Raw genomic sequence first — 21,617 nt, forward strand, 5'->3', positions numbered from 1 at the left:
AAAATGGCAAAATAATAGATTAACGGGAGGTAGGCCAATGGTAGGCCCTTTCTAAAATAGCGAAAATTCGTTTAAAATGGCAAAATAATAGATTAACGGGAGGTAGGCCACTGGTAGGCCCTTTCTAACATAGAGAAAATTCGATTAAAAAGGCAAAATAATAGATTAACGGGAGGTAGGCCACTGGTAGGCCCTTTCTAAAATAGCGAAAATTCGTTTAAAATGGCAAAATAATAGATTAACGGGAGGTAGGCAACTGGTAGGCCCTTTCTAAAATAGCGAAAATTCGTTTAAAATGGCAAAATAATAGATTAACGGGAGGTAGGCCAATGGTAGGCCCTTTCTAAAATAGCGAAAATTCGTTTAAAATGGCAAAATAATAGATTAACGGGAGGTAGGCCACTGGTAGGCCCTTTCTAACATAGAGAAAATTCGATTAAAAAGGCAAAATAATAGATTAACGGGAGGTAGGCCACTGGTAGGCCCTTTCTAAAATAGCGAAAATTCGTTTAAAATGGGAAAATAATAGATTAACGGGAGGTAGGCCACTGGTAGGCCCTTTCTAACATAGCGAAAATTCGATTAAAATGAGAAAATAATCTATTAATGGGAGGTAGGCCACTGGTAGGCCCTTTCTAAAATAGCGAAAATTCGTTTAAAATGGCAAAATAATAGATTAACGGGAGGTAGGCCACTGGTAGGCCCTTTCAAACATAGCTAAAATTCGATTAAAATGAGAAAATAATCTATTATTGGGAGGTAGGCCACTGGTAGGCCCTTTCTAAAATAGCGAAAATTCGTTAAAAATGGCCAAATAATAGATTAACGGGAGGTAGGCCACTGGTAGGCCCTTTCTAACATAGAGAAAATTCGATTAAAAAGGCAAAATAATAGATTAACGGGAGGTAGGCCACTGGTAGGCCCTTTCTAAAATAGCGAAAATTCGTTTAAAATGGGAAAATAATAGATTAACGGGAGGTAGGCCACTGGTAGGCCCTTTCTAACATAGCGAAAATTCGATTAAAATGAGATAATAATCTATTAATGGGAGGTAGGCCACTGGTAGGCCCTTTCTAAAATAGCGAAAATTCGTTTAAAATGGCAAAATAATAGATTAACGGGAGGTAGGCCAATGGTAGGCCCTTTCTAAAATAGCGAAAATTCGTTTAAAATGGCAAAATAATAGATTAACGGGAGGTAGGCCACTGGTAGGCCCTTTCTAAAATAGCGAAAATTCGTTTAAAATGGGAAAATAATAGATTAACGGGAGGTAGGCCACTGGTAGGCCCTTTCTAACATAGCGAAAATTCGATTAAAATGAGATAATAATCTATTAATGGGAGGTAGGCCACTGGTAGGCCCTTTCTAAAATAGCGAAAATTCGTTTAAAATGGCAAAATAATAGATTAACGGGAGGTAGGCCAATGGTAGGCCCTTTCTAAAATAGCGAAAATTCGTTTAAAATGGCCAAATAATAGATTAACGGGAGGTAGGCCACTGGTAGGCCCTTTCTAAAATAGCGAAAATTCGTTTAAAATGGCAAAATAATAGATTAACGGGAGGTAGGCCAATGGTAGGCCCTTTCTAAAATAGCGAAAATTCGTTAAAAATGGCAAAATAATAGATTAACGGGAGGTAGGCCAATGGTAGGCCCTTTCTAAAATAGCGAAAAATGGTTTAAAATGGCAAAATAATAGATTAACGGGAGGTAGGCCACTGGTAGGCCCTTTCTAACATAGTGAAAATTCGTTTAAAATGGCAAAATAATAGATTAACGGGAGGTAGGCCACTGGTAGGCCCTTACTAAAATAGCGAAAATTCGTTTAAAATGGGAAAATAATAGATTAACGGGAGGTAGGCCACTGGTAGGCCCTTTCTAAAATAAGGAAAATTCGTTAAAAATGGCCAAATAATAGATTAACGGGAGGTAGGCCACTGGTAGGCCCTTTCTAAAATTGCGAAAATTCGATTAAAATGAGAAAATAATCTATTAATGGGAGGTAGGCCACTGGTAGGCCCTTTCTAAAATAGCGAAAATTCGTTTAAAATGGCAAAATAATAGATTAACGGGAGGTAGGCCACTGGTAGGCCCTTTCTAAAATAGCGAAAATTCGTTTAAAATGGCAAAATAATAGATTAACGGGAGGTAGGCCAATGGTAGGCCCTTTCTAAAATAGCGAAAATTCGTTAAAAATGGCAAAATAATAGATTAACGGGAGGTAGGCCAATGGTAGGCCCTTTCTAAAATAGCGAAAAATGGTTTAAAATGGCAAAATAATAGATTAACGGGAGGTAGGCCACTGGTAGGCCCTTTCTAACATAGTGAAAATTCGTTTAAAATGGCAAAATAATAGATTAACGGGAGGTAGGCCACTGGTAGGCCCTTACTAAAATAGCGAAAATTCGTTTAAAATGGGAAAATAATAGATTAACGGGAGGTAGGCCACTGGTAGGCCCTTTCTAAAATAAGGAAAATTCGTTAAAAATGGCCAAATAATAGATTAACGGGAGGTAGGCCACTGGTAGGCCCTTTCTAAAATTGCGAAAATTCGATTAAAATGAGAAAATAATCTATTAATGGGAGGTAGGCCACTGGTAGGCCCTTTCTAAAATAGCGAAAATTCGTTTAAAATGGCAAAATAATAGATTAACGGGAGGTAGGCCACTGGTAGGCCCTTTCAATCATAGCTAAAATTCGATTAAAATGAGAAAATAATCTATTATTGGGAGGTAGGCCACTGGTAGGCCCTTTCTAAAATAGCGAAAATTCGTTAAAAATGGCCAAATAATAGATTAACGGGAGGTAGGCCACTGGTAGGCCCTTTCTAACATAGAGAAAATTCGATTAAAAAGGCAAAATAATAGATTAACGGGAGGTAGGCCACTGGTAGGCCCTTTCTAAAATAGCGAAAATTCGTTTAAAATGGGAAAATAATAGATTAACGGGAGGTAGGCCACTGGTAGGCCCTTTCTAACATAGCGAAAATTCGATTAAAATGAGATAATAATCTATTAATGGGAGGTAGGCCACTGGTAGGCCCTTTCTAAAATAGCGAAAATTCGTTTAAAATGGCAAAATAATAGATTAACGGGAGGTAGGCCAATGGTAGGCCCTTTCTAAAATAGCGAAAATTCGTTTAAAATGGCCAAATAATAGATTAACGGGAGGTAGGCCACTGGTAGGCCCTTTCTAAAATTGCGAAAATTCGATTAAAATGAGAAAATAATCTATTAATGGGAGGTAGGCCACTGGTAGGCCCTTTCTAAAATAGCGAAAATTCGTTTAAAATGGCAAAATAATAGATTAACGGGAGGTAGGCAACTGGTAGGCCCTTTCAAACATAGCTAAAATTTGATTAAAATGAGAAAATAATCTATTATTGGGAGGTAGGCCACTGGTAGGCCCTTTCTAAAATAGCGAAAATTCGTTAAAAATGGCCAAATAATAGATTAACGGGAGGTAGGCCACTGGTAGGCCCTTTCTAACATAGAGAAAACTCGATTAAAAAGGCAAAATAATAGATTAACGGGAGGTAGGCCACTGGTAGGCCCTTTCTAAAATAGCGAAAATTCGTTTAAAATGGGAAAATAATAGATTAACGGGAGGTAGGCCACTGGTAGGCCCTTTCTAACATAGCGAAAATTCGATTAAAATGAGATAATAATCTATTAATGGGAGGTAGGCCACTGGTAGGCCCTTTCTAAAATAGCGAAAATTCGTTTAAAATGGCAAAATAATAGATTAACGGGAGGTAGGCCAATGGTAGGCCCTTTCTAAAATAGCGAAAATTCGTTTAAAATGGCAAAATAATAGATTAACGGGAGGTAGGCCACTGGTAGGCCCTTTCTAACATAGAGAAAATTCGATTAAAAAGGCAAAATAATAGATTAACGGGAGGTAGGCCACTGGTAGGCCCTTTCTAAAATAGCGAAAATTCGTTTAAAATGGGAAAATAATAGATTAACGGGAGGTAGGCCACTGGTAGGCCCTTTCTAACATAGCGAAAATTCGATTAAAATGAGAAAATAATCTATTAATGGGAGGTAGGCCACTGGTAGGCCCTTTCTAAAATAGCGAAAATTCGTTTAAAATGGCAAAATAATAGATTAACGGGAGGTAGGCCACTGGTAGGCCCTTTCAAACATAGCTAAAATTCGATTAAAATGAGAAAATAATCTATTATTGGGAGGTAGGCCACTGGTAGGCCCTTTCTAAAATAGCGAAAATTCGTTAAAAATGGCCAAATAATAGATTAACGGGAGGTAGGCCACTGGTAGGCCCTTTCTAACATAGAGAAAATTCGATTAAAAAGGCAAAATAATAGATTAACGGGAGGTAGGCCACTGGTAGGCCCTTTCTAAAATAGCGAAAATTCGTTTAAAATGGGAAAATAATAGATTAACGGGAGGTAGGCCACTGGTAGGCCCTTTCTAACATAGCGAAAATTCGATTAAAATGAGATAATAATCTATTAATGGGAGGTAGGCCACTGGTAGGCCCTTTCTAAAATAGCGAAAATTCGTTTAAAATGGCAAAATAATAGATTAACGGGAGGTAGGCCAATGGTAGGCCCTTTCTAAAATAGCGAAAATTCGTTTAAAATGGCAAAATAATAGATTAACGGGAGGTAGGCCACTGGTAGGCCCTTTCTAACATAGAGAAAATTCGATTAAAAAGGCAAAATAATAGATTAACGGGAGGTAGGCCACTGGTAGGCCCTTTCTAAAATAGCGAAAATTCGTTTAAAATGGGAAAATAATAGATTAACGGGAGGTAGGCCACTGGTAGGCCCTTTCTAACATAGCGAAAATTCGATTAAAATGAGATAATAATCTATTAATGGGAGGTAGGCCACTGGTAGGCCCTTTCTAAAATAGCGAAAATTCGTTTAAAATGGCAAAATAATAGATTAACGGGAGGTAGGCCAATGGTAGGCCCTTTCTAAAATAGCGAAAATTCGTTAAAAATGGCAAAATAATAGATTAACGGGAGGTAGGCCAATGGTAGGCCCTTTCTAAAATAGCGAAAAATGGTTTAAAATGGCAAAATAATAGATTAACGGGAGGTAGGCCACTGGTAGGCCCTTTCTAACATAGTGAAAATTCGTTTAAAATGGCAAAATAATAGATTAACGGGAGGTAGGCCACTGGTAGGCCCTTACTAAAATAGCGAAAATTCGTTTAAAATGGGAAAATAATAGATTAACGGGAGGTAGGCCACTGGTAGGCCCTTTCTAAAATAGCGAGAATTCGTTTAAAATGAGAAAATTATCTATTAATGGGAGGTAGGCCACTGGTAGGCCCTTTCTAAAATAGCGAAAATTCGTTTAAAATGGCAAAATAATAGATTAACGGGAGGTAGGCCACTGGTAGGCCCTTTCTAACATAGCGAAAATTCGATTAAAATGAGAAAATTATCTATTAATGGGAGGTAGGCCACTGGTAGGCCCTTTCTAAAATAGCGAAAATTCGTTTAAAATGGCAAAATAATAGATTAACGGGAGGTAGGCCAATGGTAGGCCCTTTCTAAAATAGCGAAAATTCGTTTAAAATGGCAAAATAATATATTAACGGGAGGTAGGCCACTGGTAAGCCCTTTCTAAAATAGCGAAAATTCGTTTAAAATGGCAAAATAATAGATTAACGGGAGGTAGGCCACTGGTAGGCCCTTTCTAACATAGTGAAAATTCGATTAAAATGAGAAAATAATCTATTAATGGGAGGTAGGCCACTGGTAGGCCCTTTCTAAAATAGCGAAAATTCGTTTAAAATGGCAAAATAATAGATTAACGGGATGTAGGCAACTGGTAGGCCCTTTCAAACATAGCTAAAATTTGATTAAAATGAGAAAATAATCTATTATTGGGAGGTAGGCCACTGGTAGGCCCTTTCTAAAATAGCGAAAATTCGTTAAAAATGGCCAAATAATAGATTAACGGGAGGTAGGCCACTGGTAGGCCCTTTCTAACATAGAGAAAACTCGATTAAAAAGGCAAAATAATAGATTAACGGGAGGTAGGCCACTGGTAGGCCCTTTCTAAAATAGCGAAAATTCGTTTAAAATGGGAAAATAATAGATTAACGGGAGGTAGGCCACTGGTAGGCCCTTTCTAACATAGCGAAAATTCGATTAAAATGAGATAATAATCTATTAATGGGAGGTAGGCCACTGGTAGGCCCTTTCTAAAATAGCGAAAATTCGTTTAAAATGGCAAAATAATAGATTAACGGGAGGTAGGCCAATGGTAGGCCCTTTCTAAAATAGCGAAAATTCGTTTAAAATGGCAAAATAATAGATTAACGGGAGGTAGGCCACTGGTAGGCCCTTTCTAACATAGAGAAAATTCGATTAAAAAGGCAAAATAATAGATTAACGGGAGGTAGGCCACTGGTAGGCCCTTTCTAAAATAGCGAAAATTCGTTTAAAATGGGAAAATAATAGATTAACGGGAGGTAGGCCACTGGTAGGCCCTTTCTAACATAGCGAAAATTCGATTAAAATGAGAAAATAATCTATTAATGGGAGGTAGGCCACTGGTAGGCCCTTTCTAAAATAGCGAAAATTCGTTTAAAATGGCAAAATAATAGATTAACGGGAGGTAGGCCACTGGTAGGCCCTTTCAAACATAGCTAAAATTCGATTAAAATGAGAAAATAATCTATTATTGGGAGGTAGGCCACTGGTAGGCCCTTTCTAAAATAGCGAAAATTCGTTAAAAATGGCCAAATAATAGATTAACGGGAGGTAGGCCACTGGTAGGCCCTTTCTAACATAGAGAAAATTCGATTAAAAAGGCAAAATAATAGATTAACGGGAGGTAGGCCACTGGTAGGCCCTTTCTAAAATAGCGAAAATTCGTTTAAAATGGGAAAATAATAGATTAACGGGAGGTAGGCCACTGGTAGGCCCTTTCTAACATAGCGAAAATTCGATTAAAATGAGATAATAATCTATTAATGGGAGGTAGGCCACTGGTAGGCCCTTTCTAAAATAGCGAAAATTCGTTTAAAATGGCAAAATAATAGATTAACGGGAGGTAGGCCAATGGTAGGCCCTTTCTAAAATAGCGAAAATTCGTTTAAAATGGCAAAATAATAGATTAACGGGAGGTAGGCCACTGGTAGGCCCTTTCTAACATAGAGAAAATTCGATTAAAAAGGCAAAATAATAGATTAACGGGAGGTAGGCCACTGGTAGGCCCTTTCTAAAATAGCGAAAATTCGTTTTAAATGGGAAAATAATAGATTAACGGGAGGTAGGCCACTGGTAGGCCCTTTCTAACATAGCGAAAATTCGATTAAAATGAGATAATAATCTATTAATGGGAGGTAGGCCACTGGTAGGCCCTTTCTAAAATAGCGAAAATTCGTTTAAAATGGCAAAATAATAGATTAACGGGAGGTAGGCCAATGGTAGGCCCTTTCTAAAATAGCGAAAATTCGTTAAAAATGGCAAAATAATAGATTAACGGGAGGTAGGCCAATGGTAGGCCCTTTCTAAAATAGCGAAAAATGGTTTAAAATGGCAAAATAATAGATTAACGGGAGGTAGGCCACTGGTAGGCCCTTTCTAACATAGTGAAAATTCGTTTAAAATGGCAAAATAATAGATTAACGGGAGGTAGGCCACTGGTAGGCCCTTACTAAAATAGCGAAAATTCGTTTAAAATGGGAAAATAATAGATTAACGGGAGGTAGGCCACTGGTAGGCCCTTTCTAAAATAGCGAGAATTCGTTTAAAATGAGAAAATTATCTATTAATGGGAGGTAGGCCACTGGTAGGCCCTTTCTAAAATAGCGAAAATTCGTTTAAAATGGCAAAATAATAGATTAACGGGAGGTAGGCCACTGGTAGGCCCTTTCAAACATAGCTAAAATTCGATTAAAATGAGAAAATAATCTATTATTGGGAGGTAGGCCACTGGTAGGCCCTTTCTAAAATAGCGAAAATTCGTTAAAAATGGTCAAATAATAGATTAACGGGAGGTAGGCCACTGGTAGGCCCTTTCTAACATAGAGAAAATTCGATTAAAAAGGCAAAATAATAGATTAACGGGAGGTAGGCCACTGGTAGGCCCTTTCTAAAATAGCGAGAATTCGTTTAAAATGAGAAAATTATCTATTAATGGGAGGTAGGCCACTGGTAGGCCCTTTCTAAAATAGCGAAAATTCGTTTAAAATGGCAAAATAATAGATTAACGGGAGGTAGGCCACTGGTAGGCCCTTTCAAACATAGCTAAAATTCGATTAAAATGAGAAAATAATCTATTATTGGGAGGTAGGCCACTGGTAGGCCCTTTCTAAAATAGCGAAAATTCGTTAAAAATGGTCAAATAATAGATTAACGGGAGGTAGGCCACTGGTAGGCCCTTTCTAACATAGAGAAAATTCGATTAAAAAGGCAAAATAATAGATTAACGGGAGGTAGGCCACTGGTAGGCCCTTTCTAAAATAGCGAAAATTCGTTTAAAATGGGAAAATAATAGATTAACGGGAGGTAGGCCACTAGTAGGCCCTTTCTAACATAGCGAAAATTCGATTAAAATGAGAAAATAATCTATTAATGGGAGGTAGGCCACTGGTAGGCCCTTTCTAAAATAGCGAAAATTCGTTAAAAATGGTCAAATAATAGATTAACGGGAGGTAGGCCACTGGTAGGCCCTTTCTAATATAGAGAAAATTCGATTAAAAAGGCAAAATAATAGATTAACGGGAGGTAGGCCACTGGTAGGCCCTTTCTAAAATAGCGAAAATTCGTTTAAAATGGGAAAATAATAGATTAACGGGAGGTAGGCCACTGGTAGGCCCTTTCTAACATAGCGAAAATTCGATTAAAATGAGATAATAATCTATTAATGGGAGGTAGGCCACTGGTAGGCCCTTTCTAAAATATCGAAAATTCGTTTAAAATGGCAAAATAATAGATTAACGGGAGGTAGGCCAATGGTAGGCCCTTTCTAAAATAGCGAAAATTCGTTTAAAATGGCAAAATAATAGATTAACGGGAGGTAGGCCACTGGTAGGCCCTTTCTAACATAGAGAAAATTCGATTAAAAAGGCAAAATAATAGATTAACGGGAGGTAGGCCACTGGTAGGCCCTTTCTAAAATAGCGAAAATTCGTTTAAAATGGGAAAATAATAGATTAACGGGAGGTAGGCCACTGGTAGGCCCTTTCTAACATAGCGAAAATTCGATTAAAATGAGATAATAATCTATTAATGGGAGGTAGGCCACTGGTAGGCCCTTTCTAAAATAGCGAAAATTCGTTTAAAATGGCAAAATAATAGATTAACGGGAGGTAGGCCAATGGTAGGCCCTTTCTAAAATAGCGAAAATTCGTTAAAAATGGCAAAATAATAGATTAACGGGAGGTAGGCCAATGGTAGGCCCTTTCTAAAATAGCGAAAAATGGTTTAAAATGGCAAAATAATAGATTAACGGGAGGTAGGCCACTGGTAGGCCCTTTCTAACATAGTGAAAATTCGTTTAAAATGGCAAAATAATAGATTAACGGGAGGTAGGCCACTGGTAGGCCCTTACTAAAATAGCGAAAATTCGTTTAAAATGGGAAAATAATAGATTAACGGGAGGTAGGCCACTGGTAGGCCCTTTCTAAAATAGCGAGAATTCGTTTAAAATGAGAAAATTATCTATTAATGGGAGGTAGGCCACTGGTAGGCCCTTTCTAAAATAGCGAAAATTCGTTTAAAATGGCAAAATAATAGATTAACGGGAGGTAGGCCACTGGTAGGCCCTTTCTAACATAGCGAAAATTCGATTAAAATGAGAAAATTATCTATTAATGGGAGGTAGGCCACTGGTAGGCCCTTTCTAAAATAGCGAAAATTCGTTTAAAATGGCAAAATAATAGATTAACGGGAGGTAGGCCAATGGTAGGCCCTTTCTAAAATAGCGAAAATTCGTTTAAAATGGCAAAATAATATATTAACGGGAGGTAGGCCACTGGTAAGCCCTTTCTAAAATAGCGAAAATTCGTTTAAAATGGCAAAATAATAGATTAACGGGAGGTAGGCCACTGGTAGGCCCTTTCTAACATAGTGAAAATTCGATTAAAATGAGAAAATAATCTATTAATAGGAGTTAGGCCACTGGTAGGCCCTTTCTAAAATAGCGAAAATTCGTTTAAAATGGCAAAATAATAGATTAACGGGAGGTAGGCCACTGGTAGGCCCTTTCTAACATAGAGAAAATTCGATTAAAATGAGAAAATTATCTATTAATGGGAGGTAGGCCACTGGTAGGCCCTTTCTAAAATAGCGAAAATTCGTTTAAAATGGCAAAATAATAGATTAACGGGAGGTAGGCCACTGGTAGGCCCTTTCTAAAATAAGGAAAATTCGTTAAAAATGGCCAAATAATAGATTAACGGGAGGTAGGCCACTGGTAGGCCCTTTCTAAAATTGCGAAAATTCGATTAAAATGAGAAAATAATCTATTAATGGGAGGTAGGCCACTGGTAGGCCCTTTCTAAAATAGCGAAAATTCGTTTAAAATGGCAAAATAATAGATTAACGGGAGGTAGGCCACTGGTAGGCCCTTTCAAACATAGCTAAAATTCGATTAAAATGAGAAAATAATCTATTATTGGGAGGTAGGCCACTGGTAGGCCCTTTCTAAAATAGCGAAAATTCGTTAAAAATGGCCAAATAATAGATTAACGGGAGGTAGGCCACTGGTAGGCCCTTTCTAAAATTGCGAAAATTCGATTAAAATGAGAAAATAATCTATTAATGGGAGGCAGGCCACTGGTAGGCCCTTTCTAAAATAGCGAAAATTCGATTAAAATGGGAAAATAATGTATTAACGGGAGGTAGGCCACTGGTAGGCCCTTTCTAAAATAGCGAAAATTCGTTTAAAATGGTAAAATAATCTATTAACGTGAGGTAGGCCACTGGTAGGCCCTTTCTAACATAGCGAAAATTCGTTTAAAATGGTAAAATAATCTATTAACGGGAGGTAGGTCACTGGTAAGGCCTTTCTAAAATTGCGAAAATTCGATTAAAATTGGCCAATAATCGATAAATGGACGGTATGTTTCTGGTAGTTCCTTTTAAAAATATCGCAAATTTTACCTTTTGAAATTTATGATGCGTTGTTTAAATATACAAAATATTAAGTAATAATACGTTTAATATAATTTAAATAAGCCCAATCTGTAAAAACATAGCGTAAAATGCATTAGAAACAATCATAAAAAGTTGACTCAATTCGCAGTTATCTTGGCTAAAGGTAGGCCACTGGTAGGCGTTTTCGTCGGTAGGCCTTTTAGTAGCACCCTGAAAAAGACTGCTTGGATAATCACAATTAACGCTTGTAGCTAAGCCAATAGCAAATATTTTAATAACTGGGAAATGGAAAGTAAGTTATTATTTAAATATTTACAATACATAATATGGAGAAGTTTAAACAAAGTTATTATTTATCTGTTTCCAGGAATGACTGCCGTAAATGTTGTATTGGACGTTTCACATTTGGAGAAACTTTATCGTTTGAGGCTTAAAACTAAGTTCTTTAAGTTTCTCGTAACAAGCTGAAATTTAACCGTGTTATATTATCAACTAAAGGTGGAATTATTTTGTCACAGATAAATTTTGCAGAAGTTGAAGCATGAGTGTCATTGCAATCACACTGTAAAAGAGGACATTTAGAAAGCTTCGGCAAATTGTTACAAATTCCAGGAGTTTCTCGTAAATATGGAATCGCTCCCTCCATGAAGGACAAAACAATTGAGATAATCAAACAAACTTCTGCTTTGGATATTTTAAACCACCTCTGTCTGATAGTTAAATTAAATCAAGGAGCGGAGAGTAGTAAATTCCAATTCGAAATTTGATTCGTTTAATCAATAAATCTAATATTTGTTTGAATTTGGTTACTTGATTTTAAGAGGCAAGAAAATGACTAAACATTATTTACATTTTTGAGGGACTACTAATTTTTAATTTCAGGTCAGTGGCACCGATCGCTTTTTTTCCCAATGGGGGCCGAAGCTCACTAATAAACTTGGAATGAGGCTGCTGGCAACACTTTCTTGCTTAAAAGTAAATGGCCTTTAACATCGGCGGTTTTACCAATGGGGGCAGAGCCCCCATTGATTTTTCCCAATGGGGGCTTCGGCCCCGCCGTTCCCTTGGGATCGGCGCCACTGTTTCAGGTCAGTATATCCCACCCCCAAGGGTCTAGAGACGCCAGTGCATTTATAACCAAATTGTTTACAGGTTCTTTGAAAATGTCAAGCCCCACAATTGTCTGTTAAAGATGAATTCTGTACCTTTATCTGTGTCACTAAAGTGTAAACTGCATACTACACTTGATGCTGATGTGTCATTTATTTTGTAATTATCATGTGATATGATTTTCAGCCATCTTTCTCACAGAATTTCATCACTTTTTTAGATTTGCAATAAGGAACGCAAAAGCATTTTAATCTAGTTAAGTAAGGGTAACTAAATTGTTGAATAAAAATTATTTAATTTCTAATTACCTGTAAACTGTATTATTACGTTTCAATAGTTTGTATAATCTAGTGAATCCATTGACTTATTGATAAATGAAATTCGAAACCATATAAATATATGTTGGAACTTATTCATAAAAGGGTTTCAAACAATGTAAATCTTAGAACATGTTTATAATAAAAATGAACAAATTCCACCTAAATTTTCTTTAGAAGATTATGAAAATTATATAGTTATATCAGAAATTCTTGTATTTCTGGTTATATGTATGGAAAAATGGCTACAAGACAAGATAAAAGTTGTAAATAAAACTAACTAGGGTTAACTTTCTTGCTGAACAATTCGAAAAAAACTGAATTATAACCTAATTTTTAAGTTATAAATGGAAACATAACTTTCAATTACAAAATAAAAATGAAAAAAATTAGCTTTAAGAATATTTAGGTACTTTTTAGCAGCACGTACTCCTCAGTTGTATGATGTTAAATCGGTTGTAAAAAGACGCGTTTTTAGGGTTGGGACGAAGCGCTCCCGGCGGACGACGATGACACTAATCGCTAAACTTTTGATTCGCGCCAATACATGGATTTGAAATTCTTTGAGCGGGCCGCTATGGGGCGAGAGAACGCGAGCGCATGCGCAGTGGGCCGTGGTTGTTCTTACGTTAATATTTCAGTAACAAGTGTTTGAATTGTTTATGTTATATTTGGGTATGAATAATTCCAGTTATTCAAAGCAGTTCAGTTAAACAACAACTAGTCGCTACCTTAGAGCAAGAGTCAAGCAAGTCTAAAAACCCCTATTTGAGAAAAACGAGTTTTAAGTTCGAAATCTAGAATAGTAACAATGATAATCTAATAATGAAAATTGATAAAAAATAGAGTGAAAATACATATTGAAAATTTTGTACTGAGTCACCTTAATTTAAAAACACTCAAGGATTCTTATTTTCAATTTCTTTCAATAGTCACGTATCTCGACTTACTTGACTTTTGCTCTCAGCAAAGATAATAGAACTACGTACCCTAGATTCGAAATCAAGCACTTTCCCGTAAACGCAGGCTCTTACCAGAGATCCTGGCAGTTATAGAGATGCGAAACTCCGCCGAAAACCTGACAAAAAAATGCAAGCATCAGCGCCGCCCTTCGGCCGGAAGGAAGCGCCCGTTTCAAGCTGAGAGACGCAAAAATGGTAAACAACGGTAACAATCCTAGGATCTCTGCGATTACTCCCCACGTACAGGCGTCGCTGCGATCGGCAAAAAATTGAAAAAAACTGGTTTGCTTAGGGTATAGGGAGTTTCGCATCTCTATAACTGCCAGGATCTCTGCTCTTACTGAGTTCCCGGTGGAAGTCGGAAAAAATGGCCTCAATGTAGCTGGCAGGGCTACCGACATCTAGTTAAAACGTAAAGTTTTAGTGAAAATTGCGCCGTGGTTTTTGACTCGCGATTTTTAAGATACCAGATATTTTTGCGTTATATTGTTTTAAAACATTTATGGATCATGCCTGTAGCTCTAAAAATGTTTTTAAACGAAAAAAAAATAAAGGCGAGTTATATAATCTTGGGTTATCTATTGAAATTCCTTATTTCTCACCCTGCTATGGAGCCCGATTTTTCCGACTTCCGGCGCGAACTCAGTAAAAGCCTCATAAAAACGGGCTATGGAGAAACGCCGAGATTTCGAATCTAGGGTACGTAGTTATATTTTCTTTGCTCTCAGGGGGCCTATTCTATACATAGAAATCTAATAGGTAACTAGAATGCTGCCGCCTACGGCCGAGCTTGACGCCAGTTCGCCTTGAACCTTCAGCCATTCTCTCTGGTGACGTTAAATTCTTGGCAGAACCACTCTTTGAGCTCTGATTGGCTGAGATCTGGCTATCGTCTGCCACGGCGTTTGGCCCATTTGCCAGTTACACGGCAGCATTCTAGTTACCTATGAGATTTCTATGATTCTATAAATATTCGAAATCCAATTTTCGATCGAAAACTAGATTTCGAACTTCGAGATCTCGACGAATGGTATTCGGTAAAGATTTCGAATAAGCATAAATCAATGCAAATTGTCGAAGTCGATTTCGACATGGTATAGGGTATCGAGATCGAATTCCAGACTTGGAATTAGCGGGAGTCTTGGGGCCAATGGCTCTTAATAAAAATCAGTGGGCTCTTAAAATAAATCATTCGAACGGGGGTTGCGGGCCACCGGGGCTCTCAATTTAATTAAAAAATATTTATTAAACATTTTACGGAAATTTCTGGAACATATTGATTTGTACGCCGTTTTTGAAACTCTGTTTTCCTACCCTATACGAGAGCGGGATCTAGCGTTACAAATGATTATGTGTGATATTATAATATACTTGCTTGTTTTAAAGTTAATAAATGTTATGTAAGTAACGTACCAATTTTTATTTTCCTATTTTCCCTACCTAATTTTAAATTTTTTCCCCTAATCCCCCCCCGCTTGGGCCAGTGGCTCTCAATAAAAATAAACTTAAGGGGGGTCGGGGGCCCGCAAGGCCTCCGTAAAAAATATCACTATTTCCAAGTCTGTCGAATTCCCATTCGATTTTTTACAGAATCGCCCCCCAGGTAGCGAAGTATTCGTCAGGATGAAACGTATCTATTTTTTACTACAGCGGGATACACGACGAGAAAATAGTAAGCTGGTTTGATGGGATTTTTAAATTGCTGTAGCATCGTTCAATCTCTTTTTTCTTCTTCGTGTATCTCGCTTTATATATAAAGAGAGTACGCAACAGTGTGAGAAATAAGGCACTATCACAGGCCAATCTCCAGTTTAAAAATTAGCTGGGCCAGTTTAAAAATTAAATGCTTGGGGTGTTAGTGGCCCTGGTGACCACTTAATTAATTAAAAGTTTTTTCCCTTCAAGATTTTAGTTCATTAAAAAATACTATAATTATCCCTAAAATTGTTTGGTCTTTGCTTCTATGCTATGTGCTTGGACTTGGGTCAATTGTGTGTATGGGTGGGTGACTGTGGTTGCGAGTCTGTCTACTCTACACTCTACACACAGTATAGAAGAAGCGAATTCAGCAAAAAGAAATATAAACAGTCTCTCTCTCAGTAGGCTTTTTCTGGTCTATAGCACATATTTTCAAGAATAGATAATTTGACCATAAATTATGAAAGCCTGATTTTGAAGGTTGAAAATGGTAAGTGGCCAGTGGCCAGTTTTTTAATTAAACTACCTAGGCACTACGGGCCGCAGGTCCAGTTTAATAAAATTCCTTATTTCTCACCCTGGTACGCAAATGCTTCACTCACTATAACCAAAGATAGTATAACTACGTACCCTAGATTCGAAATAACGGCGTTTCTCGATAGCGCGTTTTCTCGTGAGGCTTTTACTGAGTTCGCGCCGGAAGTCGGAAAAATCGGGCTCCATAGCAGGGTGAGAAATAAGGAATTTCAATAGATATCCCAAGATTATATTACTCACCTTTAGTTTTCTGTCGTTTAGAAACATTATTAGAGCTACAGGCATGATCCATTATTGTTTTAAAACAATATAATGCAAAAATATCTGGTATCTTGAAACCCACGGCGCAATTTTCACTAAAACTTTACGTTTTAAGTAGATGTCGGTAGCCCTGCCAGCTTCATGGAGGCAGTTTTTTCCGACTTCCGCCGGGGGGGGGGGGGGGTGAAAAGATGGTAGTCACGTGATTTTGTGGAAATACGAACTATTATTCATTTTATTTTGCTAATAATGGTTTAAATTTGGGGGGACCAATTAAAAAATTCCAGCTTTTTTCCAATTTCTATACCGACTTTTTTCTTTCTAACCCAATAAACGTCACTCTAGAGAGTCTAGACTAAGTTACTAGCAGCCATTAGTAGTGGTATTAAGTTACAATGAATGATGACGTAAAACACCACGCGGCGCGAATCACGGTTCGCAACTTCTCGAAAGCGAGCGCCGGGGCACGGGAGGCTGACAAATTCCACATTCCTTAAAAAATAATTTTACAATGGGACCAGTAGGGAAAAAATCAGGATAAGAGTCGCTGGGCCTAAGAACCAGTTTCTTTTTGTGGACAAAAGGGGTCACTAATCCTAAGGACTAGTTTAAAAATAAATCCTTATTTCCAAGACTGCTCTCAACGGAAGGAACTACACATAGCAACGGTTCCTAAATTTCATTGGTTACGACATACCAATTTTTTTTTCTTTGCTGGGTGTGAAATTCGTGAATCTGTGGCTAGGCTTAGTGTTTGGGTTAATTTAGGTTAAATTTAAGTTTCAGTAGTTTAAGTTTATGTTCAATTAGGTCATTTTATGAATATTAAAGTGTTTTGTTTGAAAAAAATACCTTCGCTTGCAGAGGATTTCTGACCAATGATAATTGGGAACCGCTGCTATGTTTAGTCACAATAGTCTCTGTTTTCTGGAAGGATCTTGTCCAATCAAAAAGTAAATGAAAACGAAACCATAACTAAAACTTTGCAGACGTGTTATGACTTATGAATTTGTTTAGAAAATGATTACATTAAGTCTTAATTTCTCTGCCGTTTGCAACAGTGTGGTACGTATTGCATCTCTTGTGAATAATGTAAATATTTTTTTATATTGGAATAAGAATGTCGTTATTTCTTGTAAAATTAAGGGATGATAAGTAAATTACCTTACTTTTTAATAATAAAATCGTTGTGCAAATATTACTCTACTCCGATTTTAATTTTTGTACCACCACTAAGGCGTAACCTGCCTAAGTGGTAAGTACTGTGATTCTTTAGTTCCAGGGTTTGATTAACTAAAAATCGACCCATCTCGCCACAACAATGTAGAATTTTAATATTTCAGTTACAACATTAGTTAACTATAGAAATTTGTAATATATTGCCCGATGGTGGTTTCTATTTTACTAGAATTAAATGAACGGTTAATTTATTATGGAACCCTATGTTTTGAAAAAAGAACAAAATCTAAGATAAGTCCACATTTGAAGCAAAAAGTAGCTGGTAATAAACAACTCGTCGCAATCAGGAAATTCTCTATATCGTAGTAGAAGTTTCTCTTAAACTAAATTTCTTTACAGCAATTCCTTTTCTTGGCAAAAATTAATGGGAATCCGGGTCCATAATGTTTGAATTTACAAATCTTTAAAGTTTTCTTGACCTTCAAAATTGGTTGGATGAGAATTTGCCCCTGTTAGACAATTGAGTTTCTCATTGTTTATTCATTGTTTACGTCTAGAATTTCTTTGATTTGGGATAGTGGCACAGTTTATATTCTATAGGAATGAAAAGTAGTAGTAATAGGGATAATTCAAATGTTATATTTAAAATAAGAAATACCACTTATGTTGAGTTAAGGGACAAATAAAAGAAAATAACAATTGACACTAGACCTAAATTCAAATCTTAAAGTATAACAATTATCCAGCCCACCCATCTGAGCTCTAATAATATTTTTTTTCCAGCCAATTTAAAGAGCATCCGAGAATTATTTAAAATGACAAGAAAGAAAGGTAATAGTTTTTAATTTTTCATTTAGTGATATTCTTTGGTATAGGATGTTGGAATGCTGTCTGAGGTGTATTAATTTTTTTTCGTGGTAGAGGAGAGTCTGATTTTAAACTAAATCAGTTTTTATTAACTCACCATAGATGTTAGCCACCACTTGAAAAAGTACAAGTTTCTGCTTAACGCATTGGCACAGGTTTAAGTCCGTGAGGACCAAACAAATTTTTTGTATAAGAAGAAAACTTAACTTGAGAACTGAAAATTTAAATTTTAAAACATGATAAAATTAACATATTTTCTGTGACTATACTTAAAAAGGCTTCCACTTTCAGGACTCTCTTACATTGTTGTTAAAAGCTTAAAACAAAAACACAAGTTTAGATGCTTTCTCTGTGACTAGTTGATTTTTATCAGCCAGTAAATAGCTATATAACAGCGCTACCGCTTTAAAATGGCTAGTTGTAAATTTAGTTTCGGTTTTAAGTTTTACAGAAGCCTCAAGAAACAGTTTCAGTTTTAGTTCTGCAAATAATTGGCAGGGTTGCCACACGTCAGGGAAAAGTCAGGGAATTTAAGAATGGACCTAAAAAGTCGGAATTTTTAGAATTTGTAAAAAGTCGGAATTAAATTGTATCTTTTTAAGGTTATTTTTTAGACCAGATCTATGAAAAATTCTATGATTATCATTTACCTTGGCTTATTTTTTCAATATTGCAATAACCTTTTTACTGAAATATAAGTTCATTAAAATTTATTAACTAAGTTAAATATAAAATAAAAATTTTGTGTTAAAAAGTCGGGGAAAATCTCTTAAGATGGTCAGGGAAAACAGGGAATTTGAATCTCAAAATTTTGTAGCAACCCTGATAGGGTATAATTATCGTAAATAGGAGCAGAGTTAAAAAACTTTAAGGATTAAAAAAAACCTGTTTTTCAATATTTTCTTAAGGGCGAAAACAATCCGCACAAACTTCCAGTGAAAATCAACAAGGCAAGTACATGCAATGGGTTATTCCACTGCATGTTAGAGCACTAATACTATTTCCCGCATGTATTCAAATAAAATATGCAAACAAAATAACTATATAAACATTATTTGGCTGTATTGTGAAAGGCTGGCATTTTCTAAATTTCAGGTTTTTTTGGGTAGGGTCGATGGATCAAAAATTTTTTTTATTGAGCGTTTACTTGAAATTACTCTTAAACTAGATATAGCACCCTCTTAAGAACTGGTACCATTAATACGGCCACTTTATCCTACACAACCACTCAATCAAATATAATTTAAATATTATTTAATTTAACTCTGTTACTGATCACACTTACCCCCAAAATGCGGCACAAGTGTGATAGGGAGGTTTGTTAATTGTGATCTTGTGAAATTCTTGATCAATCGCAATGAAATTGCATACAGCGGATAAATATGGTGTCCCAATAAAGCTTCATTTTTTTCGTAGCTGTAAAATAATATCTTAGTGTGGTCACACTTGCCCCGCACCTCAAATTTTGAAAGATTTTTTCAGATTAAATTTTTAAAACCCTTAAAATATTAGCAAAAACACAATTTTCCTAGCAGGTAAAAGCTAGTTATAAGCAGACTACAAAATATCAAAATGTAAAACCGTTTTGTCAGTTAGAAAAAAAATTACAGAACTCTTCTTTTGGGCATAAAATCTCTAAACACTAGTAGAAGAGTATAAGATTTTTTCAACTAAAATTTTTAAAAACTAAATTTAATTTATATTAATATTGAAAATATACAAAATGTGTATAATTATATTTCATACTTGTACAGTTCTACATCACCCTATGTCACCCATGCATTTTCTTACACATCTGCAAGCTAGTACCCAAATATTTACGAATATACCATTGTGTACCACCGACACTCAATGCCGCAGTTAATTGATTATGCTTACATTGTGTCAGTAAGAGAATTTCCTGAATTTGAGGGATAAACCAAGTCAACTTCTGCTTGTAATTCTTCTGTTAAATTTTAAAAACAGTACCATTTGGTGTGCTACTTTTGGTTTAGCGGTAAGTCCTATTTTGCGGAAAGATTATTTTGCATACTTTTGTAAAACTAGTGCAAACGTATGGTTTAGCAGACCTTCATCAGTGTTGAGTGCCAAGAAATTTGAGCAATTCAAGAATAATAATCATAAAAATATTTTGGATAACCTCTAGCTCATTCTTCAAAAACACTAATGTGCAGCCTTACGTGGCTATATTATAGAAATAAATTTTATTAACAAAATAACTCTTAAAACTATAAAAATCCTAAAACCTAATAAAACACGTAAGAGTAATAAAATTATGAATCGGAAGAGCCAGGCTTTCACTGTCAAAACACAAGCCAACCATAACCACTTGATAGCTTTTTGCGTCAAAAATCGAGCTCTTTGGTATAAAGGAATCGCTAAAAACGTCTCTTCATCAAGATTGCGATTGCAAGGATCACCAAATATTAAATAAACAGCTCACTGAATCTAAATTGCTAAATTGTGATCCTGTTAAAATTAACAGGAATTACAAAACCTCTGCACCAGGCAATTAACTTGCTTGTAGTAGGGTTTTGTGGTCTGATTGTGCTGTTGGCCAATGTGGATAAATTTATTACTTCATATTATTGACTTTTGTTGAATATTTTTCAAATAATTAATATATGCAGATGCATCAGCTGAAGTCAAGCCTAACCTGTCAGTTGGTGGAAGAGGTCGTGGATTTGGGCGTGGTCATGATATTGGTAGAAGTGAAAATGTTGAACAAATTTCATCTTCACAAGCACATGGAATTTCAATGCCCAGTAATGGTAAGTGGTTTATGTGGGTTTTGGCTTTTGGTAGTAGGTTCGAAATACCAGAGCAAAAACAATTCTTTAGAAATTTTGCCGTCGCAGTTTATGAAAACTAGTAAAATTCATGTAAAAAATACAGTCACACATGAAAAAAAGGAAAAAAAATATATATTTGTACGTGCGACCATACGTTTCGAGGGGCATCTGCCCCTCTGCCCCCCCTTGCTACGCCACTGGGTGAAACAATGAAAGGGAGTAGCCTTTTTACAAAATAGTGGTGTGGTTTATGTTTTATGTAGCTTTTTTAATTACTTTTATTATTAACTTACAGTACATGGACGAGGTGTTGGAAGAGGTAGTAACATTGAACAACTTTCATCTTCACAAGCATCTGGTAAGACTTTGTGCGATACAATTTTTTTTGGACTTTGTAGTTCCAAATGTTAGAATTACGATGTTTAAACCGTTTTATAAGACTAAGATACTCTTATGACTCTAGCTCAGAATTGAGGTATCAAAATTGTCTTTAGAGACCCTCAACAAATGATATAACTTGATAATTGGAAATTGGGTTCTTGCTTTTTGTGTCAAAAGCCAAAACTTTTGCTTTTTGGGTAAATTAGAGTACATTGGTTTATATAAAGAATGTTGCAAAATTTTCAGGTCCGTTTTAAGAGGAGGTGGGAGATAGTGATTTTCTTTTTCTTTTTTCTTTGTATCTAATAATAATAATTAAACTCTTTGAAGTGTTAGTAGACATGTTATTAAATAACTTAATTTTATAGAGTTAAAATTTTATTCAGAAGAGGGTGGCAGTGGCATAAAGCTTCCCCCTCCTTCA

General features: G+C 36.1%; 1 protein-coding gene and 1 long non-coding RNA gene across 2 annotated transcripts in view; both read left to right on the plus strand.

The window, feature by feature from the left end:
• The first annotated feature begins 11,855 nt into the window (after nucleotides 1–11,855).
• Nucleotides 11,856–12,579, plus strand: LOC149960323 (uncharacterized). Its single transcript, XR_016478432.1, has 3 exons — nucleotides 11,856–11,971; nucleotides 12,178–12,358; nucleotides 12,420–12,579. It is a non-coding gene; the product is annotated as an uncharacterized LOC149960323 (long non-coding RNA).
• Nucleotides 12,580–17,211: 4,632 nt separating this feature from the next.
• LOC149960324 (protein argonaute-2-like) overlaps nucleotides 17,212–21,617 on the plus strand; it is a 37,383-nt gene continuing 32,977 nt past the window's right edge. Inside the window, exons 1-5 of the mRNA XM_090166663.1 lie at nucleotides 17,212–17,229; nucleotides 17,937–17,984; nucleotides 18,929–18,970; nucleotides 20,651–20,791; nucleotides 21,108–21,170. Coding sequence (XP_090022789.1) covers nucleotides 17,969–17,984; nucleotides 18,929–18,970; nucleotides 20,651–20,791; nucleotides 21,108–21,170 — 262 coding nt within the window. The 5' untranslated portion in view covers nucleotides 17,212–17,229; nucleotides 17,937–17,968. The remainder of the gene's footprint in view (nucleotides 17,230–17,936; nucleotides 17,985–18,928; nucleotides 18,971–20,650; nucleotides 20,792–21,107; nucleotides 21,171–21,617) is intronic.

The sequence above is a fragment of the Leiobunum rupestre genome, chromosome 2 (assembly GCF_980474605.1).
Source record: "Leiobunum rupestre chromosome 2, qqLeiRupe1.1.hap1, whole genome shotgun sequence".
Lineage (NCBI taxonomy): Eukaryota > Metazoa > Arthropoda > Arachnida > Opiliones > Sclerosomatidae > Leiobunum > Leiobunum rupestre.